We start from the raw sequence: 17886 nt of genomic DNA on the forward strand, positions 1-17886 counted from the left end.
ATAAGATGCTGCTGAGGAGACAACAGATGAGCAAGTATTTTCTTACAAAACAGTATCTACAGTGGAACTACAAATAACAGGCAAAGAAAATGACCTGGAAAATGTTTTCTTACCTGGATCTACAACTTATTAAACTCTTAAAGGATCTGTGTGATGGAATAAAGAAGAATTAAACAAAAACCAAATCCCACAACAATATTTGAATAAGCACTAAAAATTAAATCTTAAAAGTAAAAGGAAGTCATAAAATTGGTTTATTGGATCAAAATTAAAATAAGACACACACATATTTTTTTTTGCAAAGTTCTGCAAACCATTTATAGACTTCTTGCTGACACCAGAATTGAAAAGTTGATGTTTTATGGATTTGGTTATAAATAAGGGATCAGATAAGGGATTAAAAATTGTAACCATATAAGGGTGAAGAGTTTTTAAATTTGTCTATATTTGCATAGAACACCGGACGTCACCTTATATTTTTATTTTCCTTTTCTTTATATTCTTTTTTCTCCTTTCGTTTTCTTTTTTACACTTTTTATTCTTTCTCACTATTCTTTTTTCTTTAAATTTAGTCTGTTTTTACTATTTAAACAAACATTCTTAATAAAAAATATATGCAAAAAAGAAAGAAAAAACTTAAATTTGCTGAAGCAGAAGTTTATGTATTCAAAATTGGATGTTTAGGTGTAAATAAACAAATTAGAATGGGCCACTTTAAATCAGATGACTACATAATATACTAGATATGAGCTCATATAAATTAATGGAATGGCAAGGAAAATTAACAAGGGCATAACTAAGTATGTGGTTGACTACTAGGAGCATGAAACCTGGAAACAATAACACTCATTTAAAATCATATGCTCTACTGTGATAGGCACAAGCAAATAATCATGGCAAAGCTCTAATAAAGATTAAAGCAAATACTGTATGAAATTCTTTAAAAACAGAATCATAGAAAGTCAGAAATCTGTGGAGAAATAACATTTACTCAGGAATAAAAACAAGTAGAGCAAGTGTAATATAGGATCGGCTGTGTCATATAATTTCAAAGATATTTTAATATGATATGTAAAATGTACATTTTATAATTAAAATAAGTAAAAACATATAATAGTCCAGCAACAAAATAGGAAAGCATTAGAGTAACTAAATTGTTTAAAACTGCAGAAAAATAAGGCACTTTAGAGGTTTAGCAGTTCTGTGTCAACAGATTTCGAGAAATATGTGGCCTAGAGATTTGAAAATACTGAAGGAGGAAGAAGAAGAGTGGGAGACATAAGGGAATGTGCAAATTGCACCAAGACATTATGCAACAAATGTTGTGATAAAATCTTATAAAAACAAGAATTAGAACCATACATGTCAAATGAATGCCAAGTGAATGGGTACTTTTCAGAAAATATAAATAGATGTGATCAAATAGTTAATATAAAATGAATAATGAGAGGTTTGGAATATAGAATAGGGAAGGGAATAACGATGCATACCCATTTAATATAATGAATACTTTATAAGAATAACAGAATTGAAAGAGATGATAGCTGGAATTAAAATGAGTCAAAATTCTAATAATTTGAAATATAGAGGATTGGAAATAATCCAATCTTGTTAGGTGACATAAATAATTATTAAAAGGTTGGTTATGAAAGTAAAAATAGAATGTGAAAAATGTGAACTATTTAAATTAAAACAAAAAAAGATAATAACCAGTATTATAACCAGATGAATTTAATGCTGCTGATTAAAATAGTACAAAAGTTTTTTTGTTGTTTGGTTCAAGAATAAAGAAAGAAACTATGGTGTGTAAGGGAAATAAAAAGGGCATTAATCTTGGGAAGGAAGCCAAATTTATACAAAATTAAGACACATAAAGACATATCTATGAAAGTTATATATTTAATATATTTATTTAAAACCAGAGTAGCGACTGGACACTAGACAAAGAGCAAAACAATAGCTATTTTCTCAATATCAATCTAGCAGGGGTTAATAAGAGAGAAAAACCAATAAACAGTCCAGATTGAATACCCTAAATACTAATTGCTCATTTTCGAAGTAATGATGAGCACACACACTTACATACTTGAGCACATCGGGCAATGGATTTTAAAGAAGGACAGTTCTGTTTGGCAAGATTGGAGGGAGTAATATCTGGTTTAGGAGACTTCCATAAGGCTCTCCCACTGCTTAATAGCTCTCCCGGGGAATTCTCATCGTTAAATCATAGTCTGGAGTTCTCTCTATAAAGCTTTTACTCATTAGTTCTTTTCTTATCCTTAGGTCCTGTGTACAATAAATCCATATCCTCAACTCTGATATCCCTTCATGTATTGGAGGAATGTTATCATATCTCCTTATAGCCTTGTCTTCGTAAGCTAAACATATCAAGTTCCTTTAACTACTGTTCGTAAAATTTAGCCTCCAAGTCCCTTACTGTATTTGCTTGTCTTCTGGACACAGTACTCCAGGTACAGTTGGACCAGTGCAGTATATATCTCCTGTTGCTATAGCCCCAAACTGCATTTGGCAATTGCAGCACAATTCCTAATCTGTGGTTTACCAAAACTTCTAGTTACTGTGAAGTAAAATATATCTGCACATCTATTTTTTCCCTGCCTAAGGACAGAACACTACATTTCTCAACACTGAACATTTGGGCTGGATAGGGCCCAATATTCATATCTATAAAGTCCCTCTCCATTCAATTTAATTCAATTCAAAAGACCTGGAGACTAAAACATATGAAGAACGGTTGCAGGATATCGGTACAGCCAGTCTGGAGAAAAGAAGGGCTGGGGATGACATAATAGTGTTCCAAAAACTAAGGGGCTGCGACAAAAAAACAAGAGGGTAATTTTCCAAAGCACCAGAAGGCAAGGCAAGAAACAATGGATGGAAACTAAACAAGGAAAGAAGCAACCTGGAATCAAGGAGAAATTTCCTAACAGTGAAAACAATTAACCAGTGGAACACCTTATCTTCAGGAGTTGTGGGTGCTTCATCACTGGAGGTTTTTAAGAAAAGACTGGACAGCCACTGTCTGAAATGGGTCTCCTGTTTGAGCAGGGGGTTGAACTAGAAGACCTCTAAGGTTCCTTCCAGCTCTGTTCTGATTGACTGATTGAATTGTTAGGTTCTTTACTCCAGTGTTACCAATCAGCCTCAGCTTTGTGGACATCCACAAAGTTTATGAATATCCTTTCTGTTCCGTCATCTAACGTATAAAGATGTTAAGGAACACTAGACCCAAGCAAAACCCTGATATAACTCCCTGCATACCCCCCCTCCATGTGGATATAGACCCATTAAGGACAACACCTGGGATATAGTTGTTCAACAAATCTTTCTAGCAGTGGGATCATCCATCCCACATTTTTCCAGTTACCTAGAAGGAGACTGAAAATGTCATACAAATACCATTTGCTTGTCTGTGATTTTGCTAACGAGACTTGAGAACCAGGGGTGAAATCCAGCAAGTTCTGACAGGTTCTAGAGAACCAGGAGTGGAAATTTTAAGTTCAGAGAACCAGCAAATGCCACCTCTGGCTGGCCAGTGGGGTTGGAATGGAGATTTTGCAATATCCTTCCCCTTGCCACGCCCACCAAGCCACGCCCACAGAACCAGTAGTAAAAAAATTGGATTTCACCACTGCTGCAAACTGTTTTAATGGTTAGAAACTTAGGTGAACTCAGACAATGACTTGCTCAATTATCCACAACCAGATAAATCATGGCTTAGCATTTAGAATAGAATAGTAGAGTTGGAAGGGACCATCCAGTCCGACCCGCTGCTCAAGCAGGAGACCCTATATAGCAGGGGTCTCCAACCTTGGTCCCTTTAAGACTTAAAGACCTTTAAGACTTGTGAACTTCAACTCCCAGAGTTCCTCAGCCAGCAAAGCTGAAAGTCCACAAAGAGTTGAAGTCCACAAGTCTTCAAGGGCCCAAGTTGGAGACCCCTGCTATATAGACCATTTCTGACAGGTGGCTGTCCAGTCTCTTCTTCGTAAGAATACAGACCAAATCTTTAAAATGGAGGACGCGGTTCTTTCTCACGTGCTGTTCAGAATTCCCGGAGATGCGGAGCTACAGCGTTTCATAAAAAAAACCAGCCTTCTCCAGCGCCCGATGAGAACAAGCAAGCGCTAATCCGGACGAGAATTTTTGTGCCCGAGCCGCTTCGCTGGCAACCGGAGAGGTTGCTGAGGCTGCTACTGGCCCTGTGAGCCAATAGAGGGCGCTGCCACACCGCCCGGTTCCTCCTGCCTCTGCCCACCCAGCCCCCGCCCTTTCTCCAGAGGGCGGGGGCGCGAGTAGCTTTGCTGGGCTCCGCCGCGGTGGCGGCCGGGATTCTGGCTGAGCCTGCTTGGAAGGGGGGGCGAGGGGGGGGGAGGAGAGGACTGAGGATGGCTGGAACTGCCGGCGGCCCCGGCGGGAGCTGCAGGACCCGCGGCCGGCTACAAAGGGAATGACGGGGCACTTGGGGCGATAGAGACCCGACAGAACCCGCGTCCTGTCTCTGGCCCAACATGGCTGGTCTCATTAAGAAGCAGATTCTGAAGCACCTGTCCAGGTAAAGGTGGCCCGGGGTGGGGAGGGGTCCCATCTGGGGGAGCTGTTCGAGGGGCGCCGAGGAGGCAGGCGGGCTGGGTGCTGGAAGATCGAGCCGGGGGGGCGCAGCGGAGGGAGAGCCGGTCCCAGTTGGAAGCGGCTCTGCGGCAGCTGAAGTCGTGAAAGCGGAGGACAGGTTCGCTAAGCCGCCTTGACCCTCCGGAGGTATTTCTTTTAAGCCACTTTTCCCCGCCATCCACCTCCTTTCCGGCGGTTGTTTATTCTTCCCCTGGTGTGATATTTGATCCCCTTCTCTACGATCAGTTTGCCCCTTCTCCTTTTGACGTCTCTTCTGCCCTTTCCCCCTGTCTAGGAATTAGAGGAAATCCAGCTGTGGATTTTACATTGGCTCTTTTAGTTATCGCCCTCCGCCTTGAGCAATAATATTGTCTCACTGGTATCATCGAACCTGAATGAAGGGCTGTTAAAATGGTCCTTTGTGGACCTCTTTTATACACAGCGGATCCAGGTTGACTTTCAAACCCAGAGAAGGGTCTAAGATGTTGCTGATTTTTGTTTTGTAAAGACTGTATCTTCCTGGGTGGTTTCTTTCATCTTCTCACAACTAGTGTCCTTAGACCCTTGAAGGATTTCCAATGAGTGTTTCCTTTGCGAAAGATAGGAAACATTACAATGTAATTTTAAAAAATGTATTATCAGCTTAATCTACTTTATAGGGAGAATAAAATAGAAAAAATACTTTGTGTGCAACCCAGAAGCCCCTGGAGAAAGTTTATATGGAAAAGCAAATAAATGAGTAAAATAATGAATCATTTTGTATTTTCCGAGGGAAAAACAGCAACCTGTTATTGAACGTAGACACTCTGGGAAACTGGGTTCAGATTTGTCTGGCTTCAGATAGATTTGCCAGCCCCATTACTGTAGTAAACTTGTGGAATTTGTGTGACATTTGCTTTTATTTTCACTTGTTAATGAGTTGTTAAGAGTATGAAATATCTTGGGTTAAATATGGATTGAAGGGGAAAATGCAAATTACAGTGTGATCGGTTAATCTGAGAAGCTTTAAAAATCCCCAGATGGTTTTGTTTATGAATTCTGACTAGGAAAGCAAAACCAGGAGATAGAGAAGGAAAATAGATTAACTTCCTCAAATCCTCAGTAGCCTGATGTCCAATCTATATATTATGGGAAATAAATAGCTTTGCCACACAGTCATTTTGCCATTTTCCTCTATTCTCTTTTCTTGCTTATGGCAATCTAGAATGGGATTCTGGTGCAGGAGAGTATACAGTGGCTTATTTCAGCTCACTGACTTTGAAAACAAAATAGCAACAATTGAGAATGTGCAAAGAAAGGCAAGACTTTTCTGATTTGCATCATTCTCCTTTTTAATTTATTATATGTCCCTTACATTTTTCTTCAAAGACATCAGTCCCTATTGATTATTTGATTAGATTTGATCTCAGTTGTACTTGCTATGACTTTTAATAGTTTACAAAATAAACATCCAACAATAATAAAATAGATTAAGTGGAAAGAAAGTGTTTGACTTGGTTTTCACGGATGTATGGCATTTTAAACCTGTGTGCCTCTAATATCAGTCTAGCATTAATCATACTCATTAATTATACTGGCTCGCGTATTGGAGGAATGATCATAATTCTGTAAAAGGTGATTATCCTTAAGTACCAAAGCACTTTAATATTAAATGCAATGATGTACAGATTCTATGAAGAGAGAATATTGCTTGCATAAACAGTTATTAAAGATGTACAATGTCAGTAAATTTTAATGCTGCCTTTAAATCCTTAACAGAGTACTAAAGATAACTAGTAAAAGAGCCAAGAAAGAATTGTAGGAAACATCAACAATATTCTTCATGATAAATACATTTTTATGAGGGTGCTAGCTGGCAAAATAGGTGATTTTCTGAAAAACAAAATAGTGTATGTCAAGTGTTAGATAAATACTGGAGACGACTTCCGGTATCCAGCGGCAACGGACGTCTGGAAGGTTTCTCCTGCCTCCAGCGCCCGAATCCGGCCGCCGCCGAGGCCCTCAGGGGCCAGGTGTTCCGAAAAGGACACCTGCCGTACGGACGGCTCGCCAGGGGTCTCCCAGCCGATATACAGGACTGTGGGGACCGATGCTGGCGCGTCCTAGGCTTGGCGGGTTCGAGGCCACAGGCCGCGCCATTATTTTGGTCGTCGCCTGGGCGCTGTGCCCGTGATACCGGGCATTGATTTATAACTGCAGCAGCCTGGTGGTGAACAGGGCACGGAGAAGAATTGAGGAGGAGAAGGAAGGGAATATCGGTAAACGTGAGTGGAGTGCTCCGGAGTGCGGGGTTTTCTCCCTGCGGTTGGAAGGAGCACGAGTTATTCTGGAGAGAGGAGAACTTAAAATAAGAAGATTACCGGTTTTGTGGAGCTCTGGAGAGAAGAGGTGATGGAGAAATTTAGGTGGGAGGGTTTGAGGCCCCCCCTCCCTCTGGGGAACAGTGGTGGCGCCCAGCTTCCGCCTTCACTATGAGAATTTTGATGACATCACTTCCTTCGGCTTCCTGGTTGACTAACTGTACTCTGGACTCGTTGCTCCTGTGAGTGCCCCCTGGTGGATCCGGAGGAAATTACAAGGATACTGTGCTTGCCTGAGGATTTTGTATTTTTTTTCAAATGGTAAAAGGTCAGAGACCAACTGCTGGAGAGATGGAGAGAATTCTGGAAAAGTTATCCAATATGGACAAGAAATTGATGAAATAAGAGCAGAAATTGTGACTATCCAAAAGGATTTAAAGGATACTCAACAAGTCTCAGCAGAAAACAAGCAGAAAGTGGAAGGTCTGGAGGGTGAGATGCGGCAGTGCAGAAAAGAGAGGAGACGACAGGCAATGCTGTGCTTGACCACAGATGGATAAAATGTCTTATTTCCTTAGGTTTCAAAATTTGGAAGAAGTGGACCAAGAAGACTTGAGAGATGTTGTGACTAAATTGTTGGGAGAATTTCTTGGGAGAGGTGTTGATTTCATGAATTGGGATGTGGATCGAGTTTATAGAGTTAATTGCAATATGCACGCACGCATGCAGTTCCCAGAGAGGTTCATGTCAAATTTGTGAGAAGAGAGACGAGAGATGAAATTTTAGAAAACATAGGAGTGGGGCACTGATTTACAGGGGCAGGGAGATAGCCATTCTGAGGCAGATTCCCAGACAGGTACGTGAAAAAGAAAGAAATATTATTTTTGTCAAGCAAATTGTACCAGAAGGAGTGGGCTTCAGATGGCTGATGCCAGAGGGATTGATGATTTTCCGGGAGGGCATTACGAAAAAAATCAGTACAATTGTGGAGGCTACGGCCTATGTGGAGGAACACAAAGCCTTCCTGGAATCAGATGATCCAGGAATTGAAGAAGGGGAGGTTATAGATCATGGGGCTGAAGCGGGTGCCGCTGTTGCGGCCCTGGAGTTGGGTCAGGCTGAACCCAGGGTTCTGAGATCCAAAACTAGGAAGTGATAAAGATATTTGGGATTGTGTTGGTTTTCCTTATTCTCTTTTGTACGATATTCTGATTATTCTTGACTCTTCTTTATTACGTATTTAAAATTTGCAAACTTAGCTACTTCGTGTCACCTGCTTGCCTTATGGCTGTTGTATGTGTTAAAAAATTTGAGTAAAATTCTTATTTTAGATAAGAAAAATGAAAATTTACCATACCTGATATGTATTTGTATAAACCTTTTTTGACTAATAAAAACTTTTTGAATAAAAAAAAAAAAAAAAAAAAAGTGTTAGATAAATACTGTATAATGTTCTTGTAATGGAAGTGCCTGGTTTCCTCAGGGAAAAGAACTTAATTGTAAGGAAGCATTACAACCACAATTGAGTTCATAATTTTGGTTGCTAAGCAATGTGGTTGTTCAGTCAGTTTTGTTTTATTTTATAACCTTTCTTGCCATAGTTGTAAAGTGAATTACTGCAGTTGTTAAGTTAGTAATATAATTGTTGAATGAATATGGCTCTCCCACTGGCTTGTCAGAAAGTTGCAAAAGGTGATCACATGACCTGAGACACTGCAATCATAAACATATGCCAGTTACTAAGCATCTGAAGTTTGATTGCATGACCACAGACATAATGAAATAGTCGTAAGTGTGAAAAACAATCATTGATCACGTTTTTCAGTGCTGTTGTAACTTTGAGTGGTCACTAAATGAGTGGTTGTAAGTTGAGGACTATCTGTATTGATGCATTAGTTATTGGACAGTGTGTTTTCTGGAAAAGCCATTGGCAAATATTAGTATATAATGTGTTTTGGGAGTAAGGGAGTTTTACTAATAATATACTGTAACACATCAGGAAATAAAAAGTTAATTTAAGATTTTTTAATTAAGGTTTGTAAGAGAAAGTTAAAAAAAATTAAAACAAGTCTCTCTTACTCTCTTCCACTATCTTTTCACCATGACTTGCTCTGCAATGCTTTCTAAAGAGCCAGGAAGTCTAATTACTAAAAAAAAATCATCAAGATAGATAATAGACAATAATCTTTTAGATAAAACAAAGAACATAATTTTAAGAGGAGAAATCAGTTTCATGAGGACAGACTGATCAGCTAGGGACTATAATTACAGATATTCCTTGGCATAGAACCATTATAGATCCTTGCCCATTATGGTCATATGTTGTGAGGATTTTATGACCTTTTTTTGCCAGCATTTAGGTGAAGGTGATGGTCAAAAACCAAATGACACAGTCATTAAGCAAACTTATGGTTCACAATAGGAAGGATTTTGCTGAAAACCGGAAGTGCTGGTTTTGGGCAAAACTATTGTTGAATCACTCAACCATGGAACACTGCAAATGGCCATAAATGCAGAATATCACATTTAGTAATGTGGAGCTTAACATAATACTGTTTTTTGAATTTTTATTTTAATCTCCATCTTTACTTCTTCCAGCTTTTATATCGTCAACAAAATTATAGATAATGTGGGACAAGTGAAAGGAGAGAAATATTTCTCTTTGAGATGCTAGATCCAGGTTGTCCGATACATTAAAAGATTTTGAAAGAACATTTGAAAGTATTACTTTCAAAGGGCAATAAATATTAAGAAAAGAGTATTACTTAAAAAGTACAAACAGGTGGTCCTTGCTTAATGACCATGGCACTCAACAAATGTTATTTAATGACATGATCTTAAGCAAGGACCAGGAGAAAATAACATTTGTTCAGTGCCATCATAATTTCAAACAATCACTAAATGGCGTTTGCTTCTGATCTTTGAAGCTAGAGCTATTACGATGTCCCTGCAATCATATGAGCAAAATTTGGCCCTTGGCAACTTGCCTGCATTTATGATTGCAGGATTTGCTTCAATACCCCTTACAGTCCTCTCTCCTACCCACCTCTGCTCTTTTGGCCACCTTGCACTCCACCTTCCCTGCTGCGTCCACCACACTGTGCTCTGCCTAACACTCCACTGCCTTGCTGCCCTGTGCTCTACCACTAACATCCTCAGCTAGCCTGTATCATACCTTCCTCTGCTGACGAGTTGTACAAGGCAAGGTCCTTTGCAAAGCAACGTCAGGCCAAGCACTGCCTTCCTGAGGCCTCATCTGGCTTTGGAAAGCAATGCAAGACCAGCAGCTACCTTTGTGATAGGTTAGGCCAGGTGCATCTCATCAGCAATGGGAGGAAGAAGGGAAAAAACAGGCAGGGGTGGCAGAGTGCAGGGTAGCAGGAGCACAGGATGCAGTGCGGAGCAGCAAGGGCAGCAGATTTTAGGGTGGCAGGGATGATGGATGGTAGCATAGTGCCCTAAAGGGGAGAAGAGATAGGTTGGTAGGGGCCAGCATTATTATGCCATCATTAGGCGAGCAGAAGCATGAAGTTCTCACCTAATGATGATACAATCTTGTCCTAATAACTGCAACTGGGACTATTCTGAACCACTGGTGCTAAGGACTGCGAATGCATGGTGTTTTGCCTAACAGCCACAACACTTAGTGATGGAAATTCCAGTCCCAGTTAGGGTTAAGTGAGAACTCCCTGTGATGATAAATATATGGGGGAGGGCAGAAAGGGGTTTGGATAGTAAAAGACTTGTTATGTTTCCAGACCTTTGGTGACGTTGCTGGCACAAATCACGTACTATAATAGCAAACTTTTTTTTCATAAGAAGCAGATTGTTGGATAAAAATAGTAAATTGAATGATAACGTATTTGCAGGAAGCAAAGAAAACCTGCATGTTCGTGTTGAATTATATATAATATTGCCATATGTATCATGTAATAGTTGTAAATATTGGCTTCTATTTTAATGGTTCATGTTTATGTTTACATGCTCCCTTTTAATATGTGAAGTGGCCATTACTATTATGTGATTATGGAGGCAGGGGGAAAAGAAAATTATATTATGGATAATAAGTAAGCCCTGGCTGTAGAAATGTCAACATTTTTAGGAGTCAGCATCTAGTCTTTAGTATACGTGATCTATATTCTTAGACACTACTATTGGGTGACAAGATTTTTTCAGCTTCTGTTTTAGTACTATCACACTGATTTTTTCCCCCTCGCTTGCTTTAAAGTTGAGTCTTGACTTATATGGACAAATGCTTATGACATCTACATGTCCCCAGTGATCTTGATTCTTTCATCTGCTTTTATCAGTAGATATCAAGCTTGCTAGTTTTCCAGACTATTATTGTTTTGGATGACATACCCAGGATTAAGAGTTTCTACATGCTGATTATCACCTCAAGGAAGCAGATAGTCTTTATCAGGTCCGAGTCGGACTGATTGGTTCTTCATGCAATTCATAATACTGTTGGAAATCATCCCCATCATCTATCTACTTTTTCTTGCTCTTTCTCAATGTCCTCTTTCACAATTGTATGTTGCCGTTTGAAAAACATTGTCTTAATTGTTCTAATCTTTATTATTGTAGAAATATCTTTATCTTTGATGATCTTGTGTAAAATTGTCATGATCTTTCCTGGAATGATTATTTCTCCACTATATTCTCCCTCTTTATTTTTGAGTCCCATTATACAGACAATTACTTAATTTCTTTAGACAAACACTGAGTTCATTAAGCATATTGGTTGATATCACATCTATCTTTCTACACATTTCATTTTTATTTTCTTAAAAAACACTTCAAGGTTGTCTTTGCTTTCAGCTAACAAACTGATATCATCAATGTACAAAACTGTTCTTATTTCAGATTCTTATTTTGATTCCAGGTGTGATATCATACAATTTTTCCATTTTTATAATATAATTCTTACATTTACAATGAACATAGGTTAAACACAGGCATGCATGCTTGTTATATTCCCCTTTTTATTCTGAAACATTTTGTTTCTTCAAACTGTTCTACAGAAGAATAATCTAGGATTCTGTCTTAAGTTTCACAGTAAAAGGTCTTATTATAGTCAATAAAGACTATATTCTCTACTTTCTCTTGGTCTGCTCATTATTTATGTTGCATCTATAGGCATCATATCTATAAGAGTCGTAAAGGTGCAGTGGCTAGAATGCAGTATTGCAAGCATTCTACTGCTAGCAGTTCAATTCTCACCAGCTCAAGGTTGACTCAGCCTTCCATCCTTCTGAGGTCGGTAAAATGAAGACCCAGATTGTTGTGGGCAATATGCTAACTCTGTAAACTGCTTAGAGAGAGCTGTAAACCACTATGAAGTGGTATATAAGTCTAAGTATTATTGCTATATGACAGCGATGGCTAACCTTTTTGCCATCGTTTCCCAAAAGTGGATGCATGCCCACGCCCATAATTCTATGTGCCCCTCCCCCCGCGCATGCGCACATGACTCCCCCCGTTTTTGGCATGCGATGGCATGGTGGGCCAAGTAGGCCCATTTTTTGCTCTCCCAGCAAACAGCAAATGGGCCATTTCCACCCTCTGGAGGGCCTCCGGAGGGCCTCCGGGGGGGAGACTGTTTTCACCCTGCCCAGGCTCCTAGAAAGGCTCTAGAGCCTGGGGAGAATGAAAAACGGGCCTTCCCTACCCACACCCCAGGCCCTCTGGATGCAGGAAACAGCCTGTTTCCCTACTTCCGGTGGGCCCAGAAGGCCCAAAAATCAGCTAGTGAAGCTGAGCTCACATGCCCACCGATATGGCTCCACGTGCCACTTGTGACACGCGTGCCATAGGTTCGCCATCACAGCTATATGACTTCTGTCTTCTGTGAAATCTGCCTATTGAACTGGCATTTGAAGCTTAATTTTTCGGTACCTCACTGGTGTCTGTCAACAATTATCTCTTCTCTCAGAGCTACTTGGGTGACCAAAAAGGTCAAAATAGCAGGCAGTACGTTTGGCTTTGGTAGTGGAATCGTATCTGCCATTTTGACTTTTTCATCCCTATGCTGATTTCCCTGTCCTCTATATTTTTGCTCACAACGAAGCCAAAGAAAGAATTTATGAAATTTCAAAATATCTCTAAGACTTTACCAAATTGGTGTTTCTAATAATCTGAAGCTGTTTGTAAGTAATTTTTAGTACTTTGAGACACTGCTTTGATTTTGGCCTATTGTAGAATGTGCTGTTAAAAGGAGACCTTTGCAAAGACAATGTTTTCCCATCTTTGTAAAACTTGCAGTTATTCTCTTCATTAATCCCATGGGAATGGTGGAATTCAATCCATGCTAAAGTGATAAGAATAAGTGTCCAGATTCCTCACTCAGGCTTTTCCCCTTCTTCAATTTTAGAATAAAAATAGTATGATATTCAGAAGGTGAAATGCATTATTTGAAAATGAAACGATGGTTCTATTGCTGTGAAATGGAATGGATAACTAATTACTAATTGGAGGTAATGAAGAGTTTTTAAAAATTTTCTATATATGGTAGTTTTCAATCTAATTCAGACAAGCAAGTTTTTTATCCAGCAATCATTTATTTTTGTAAAACAAAATATTTTTATGCATGTATATTATACATAAAATACTTTCCGAAATAGTACTTTCCAGATCTTAATTTACTTTGAATAGAGAGATCTCAGATTTAATATATACTATTTGATAATATTTGGATCTTATTTAAAAATTGATACGTTGCTGATGGTTAGTATAGCAGTCCTTTTAGTTCAAGGGTCCTCAACCCCCAGTCCATAGACCGGCACCAGTATGTGGCCTGCCAGGAACCGGGCCATGCAGGCAAGTGAAGCCCCAGCCACAAATGTGTGGGATTCAGGCAGCGCATGAAACCACGGCCCCCCAATCTGTGGAAAACCCTCTCTCCATGGATTCAGTCCATAGGGTCCAAAAGGTTGCATGCTGCTGTTTTAGTTCCAAGTTCACTGAACTGTATCAGATCCCCGGAGAGGAATCTCAACATTATCGCAAGGTTCCTTTAGATTTTTAGAGCAAATAACTTAAAATTTTCCTGCTTCTCAGTCTCTTTCAAACTCCAAGGCTCATTCTTGCAGCTCCAAAACCCAATTCTTTTGTTCTTTTCTTCGCTAGATTTAGATTACGTCATCCTTATCTAGTTTGGTATTTCCCAAGCAGAAGATCATTTGAATCACTATATACTCTTTTCAAGGGAGAAGAAAGGATTTAACCATCTTGAGCAATCAGCTAACAGTCTCTGTTTTGTTTAAGGTTTAAAACTGTGGAAATGTCGAGATACAACATTATTAGCTAGGTAACATGCTACTAATATAAAATAAAATAAAAAATTATACTTTAAGCATCTTTCAGATAAAATAAAAAGAGAACAACGCTCTTTGGTTTTTCATTTCTAGTTTTTCCTCTTTTGAATTAGCTAGGAAATTTGCATTACCCCATTAAGCTAGAGAGTGCAGTTGCCTAAAATAACTGTGGTGGCTGAAAGTAACCGCTGAGGTGACAGAATACTCTCAGTTCACATTAAGTTATGGTGATCTTTGGTGGGATGTAATTTCTTCATTCTGAAATCCTCAAACAGATTGTACATTTGAAACTAAGCACTGATGCCCAAAAGGCAGGATAAAAATGTAGACAAATAATAACAATAACAGCATGCAGCATTTTGTTAAAAGACAGTTTCCTACAATTAAGGAACAGCCTCAGAGACAAAGAAGAATCAAAACTGAACATTTGCTTTACTTCCTCAGCAAGAATGGCAGATGTTTAAAGATACTGTATGGCATCAAGCATATTCTGGTGAGAGATAAAAGTGGATGGCATTTCAGATGTTCCCAGAAGATTGCCTACAATATTGTTTTTCTTTCTGATGGAGATTGTTTCTATTCTTTAAAACTTGTTTAAGAAACTGGACTTGGCCTAGATATCATGGATATTCTCTGTAGTTGTGATAAATAGTACATACATTTGTACTTATTCAGTAATAACTCATCTACTTTAGTATTGTTGGAAGAAATATCCATCTGGGTTCAGTTCCAAGTGGGGACAAAGACACTGGAAACATGGAGACTGCTTGGAAAGATGGTTTAATGGTGGTCAGGATCATATGGCTTGAGTTCCTGAACAGAAAAGGGATGAGATCCTGTGTGCTCCCTGGCTTTATGCTTTTTCTGAGCTTTGAACTTTCTGGGGCACAGGAAGAGTATTCTGATTGGTTGTCAAACTCCCAGGTGGTCTAGGGGTCTTAGTTAACATTGTAGGTTGTCCCTCAAGCTTGCCTGAGCCTTGCCATGTGGTGAGTTTCTGTTCTATTGTGTTGCAAATGATGGGGGGATTGAGTGAGCTTGGTTGAGGCTTTAATGGCCCATTGACAAAGGTGGGGGGGAGTCAGGAAGCTGCTTTGTCTTTAAAACATGTTTCTCCATTTCTCATCCAGGGAAATATATTCTGCCTTTTAAGTATTTTCTAAAATATTTCATTCTTCTAGGAGGTGGGTGGGTGCTAAATTCCTACAGTATTCTCAAGGTTTGAGAGAGAAGAAAATGATTGGCTACACAGTTGGCAAATGAATGGTGCCCATTAGACTATTTTGGATTCTCGGATTTTAGGAAGCATTTCTAGGAATGGGAAAGATTTTACCTTTGAGGAGGGATATATATAGTGTATTATAGTTTTACATTTTTATGCAGCCATCACAAACTGAGAATTTATGTGAAGTTTGTGATATAAAATTGTTAAATAAAGAAATCATACTTGAGATAATTTTGTTATTATGAATCTGCTTCTACTACGTTGTGTTTTATTTCATATTTGAGCCAAGTGACAATCTTATTGTGAGATAAATGTCTCTTAAGAGTATATTTTGTAAATTCAGGGTATAGATTCAAGACTTACAGTACACTGAACCAAATATTTATTTTGTTTCATTAATTACATACTCATTTCTAAAGGAGAATTATAGCTATTTAATGTATGCTCTTCATATATTATTGATTTTTTTCAATGTATTATAATTTCTGCTAATCACATTTTGGCCTTTCCTTGCTCTGATGTTGGAAGAAATATCCATCTGGGTTCAGTTCCAAGTGGGGACAAAGACACTGGAAACATGGAGGCTGCTTGGAAAGATGGTTTAATGGTGACCAGGATCACATGGCTTGAGATCCTGAACAGAAAAGGGGCTGAGATCCTGTGTGCTCCCTGGTTTTATGCTTTTTCTGAGCTTTGAACTTTCTGGGGCACAGGAAGAGTATCCTGATTGGTTGTCAGACTCCCAGGTGGTCTAGGGGTCTTAGCTAATGTTGTAGGTTGTCTCTCAAGCTTGCTTGAGCCTTGCCATGTGGTGAGTTTCTGTTCTATTGTGTTGCAAAACATGGTCCATTAACAAAGGTGGGGGGATTGAGTTTCTACCTCTGACCCATTGACAAAGGTGGGGGGGAAATGAGTGAGCTTGGTTGAGGCTTTAATGGCCCATTGACAAAGGTGGGGGGGAGTCAGGAAGTTGCAGGGAGCTGTCTTTAAAACATGTTTCTCCATTTCTCATCCAGGGAAATATATTTTGCCTTTTTAAATATTTTCTAAAATATTTCATTCTTCTAGGAGGGGGTGGGTGCTAAATTCCTACACTGAGAAATTAAGGGTAGCCTGGGCTTTTCTTAGTTTGCCCATAAATTAACCCTATGAGGTACTATTTTGGTCTGAGGAAATGTAAAAATGCATTTTCTGCACATCTGATCTTAAGAGTCAAAATTGCAGGTAGTTCTCAGTTTATGACATTTTCTTTAGCAACTGTTCAAAGTTACGATGCAATATGAAAACTTACAACAGGTACTCACAAAAACTGTTGCTGTCACATGTTCAAAATTTGAGCACTTGGCAACCAGCGTGTATTTACAATGAATCCAGCATCTTGGGGTCGGTCACATGATCACCATTTGTATCTTTCCCAGCCAGCTTCTAACAAGCAAAGTCAATGGGAGACACTGGATTTTCTTAATGGTCACATGAGTCACTTAACTGTGATGATTCACTTAATAACCATAGCAAAACAGGTAAAATTGGGTGCAACTCACTTAATGAGCACTTCATTTTAGCAACAGATGTTCTGGTCCCCATTGTGGTCGTAAGTTGAGGACTACCTGTAATTGGCTGGATCTTGATATGTGCCATATAATTACAAAACAAATCCAACTTCAAGTATACAAAATAGCTTATGCCTAATTAGATAAGTTCAACAGCAATAGAAAATGTCAAATAAGATTTACAGATTTACACTTAAACTGTTGCAGTAACTGAAGCAGAGCTATTCTCATATAGCTTTGTTTAACTTGGCACAGCCCAAATTGCTTCCTAAGCAGTCAAGAGAGATCAGTGTGGTTCTGTCTGAGAATATTCTCCGTATAAACAAACCCCCCCACCCGCTCCCTTCCAAAAAAGCAGGATCTCTTTTTGGCATATGCAACCTAGCTACTGCTTGCTGTTTGTCTAATCAGATTCATGTCTTTTTTTAAAATCTATCATTGGAATCAGTCCAGTAAAGAAACTGTGAAAAGTAATTGTCTTTTGAGAGATTTCTCTCCCCCCCCCACTTTATAAGAGTTAGCACCACTATAATATTAAAAAGGGAGTCAAGAAACTCATTCTGCATTTCCTGTTGGCTGACCTGCAACTGCACAACATTGCATTGTTCCTTAGTGTTACAATAAATTGGTTATTTAGCTAGGAAAAATGTCGATACATATTTCAAAACACCCAGGCAGGAAATTGCTTAAAATATAAAATAGTAGCTAAAACATAAACAGTAAAGAATTTTAAGCATTCTTTAATACATATATTAAATATTATACATGGTCAAGTATTTAGATAGGAACCCAGGGGTAGGGCCTTCTCTGTGGGAGCTCCTACTCTTTGGAACGAACTTCCCCCTGGTTTACGCCAATTGCCT

General features: G+C 39.0%; 1 protein-coding gene across 2 annotated transcripts in view; it reads left to right on the top strand.

Moving 5' to 3' along the window:
* Positions 1-4397: 4397 nt before the first annotated feature.
* BLTP3A (bridge-like lipid transfer protein family member 3A) overlaps positions 4398-17886 on the top strand; it is a 68687-nt gene continuing 55198 nt past the window's right edge. For both annotated transcript variants that reach the window (XM_058177544.1, XM_058177545.1), the window contains exon 1: positions 4398-4576. In XM_058177544.1, the coding sequence (XP_058033527.1) occupies positions 4533-4576 (44 nt within the window). In that variant the 5' untranslated portion in view covers positions 4398-4532. The remainder of the gene's footprint in view (positions 4577-17886) is intronic.

The sequence above is a fragment of the Ahaetulla prasina genome, chromosome 3 (assembly GCF_028640845.1).
Source record: "Ahaetulla prasina isolate Xishuangbanna chromosome 3, ASM2864084v1, whole genome shotgun sequence".
NCBI lineage: Eukaryota > Metazoa > Chordata > Lepidosauria > Squamata > Colubridae > Ahaetulla > Ahaetulla prasina.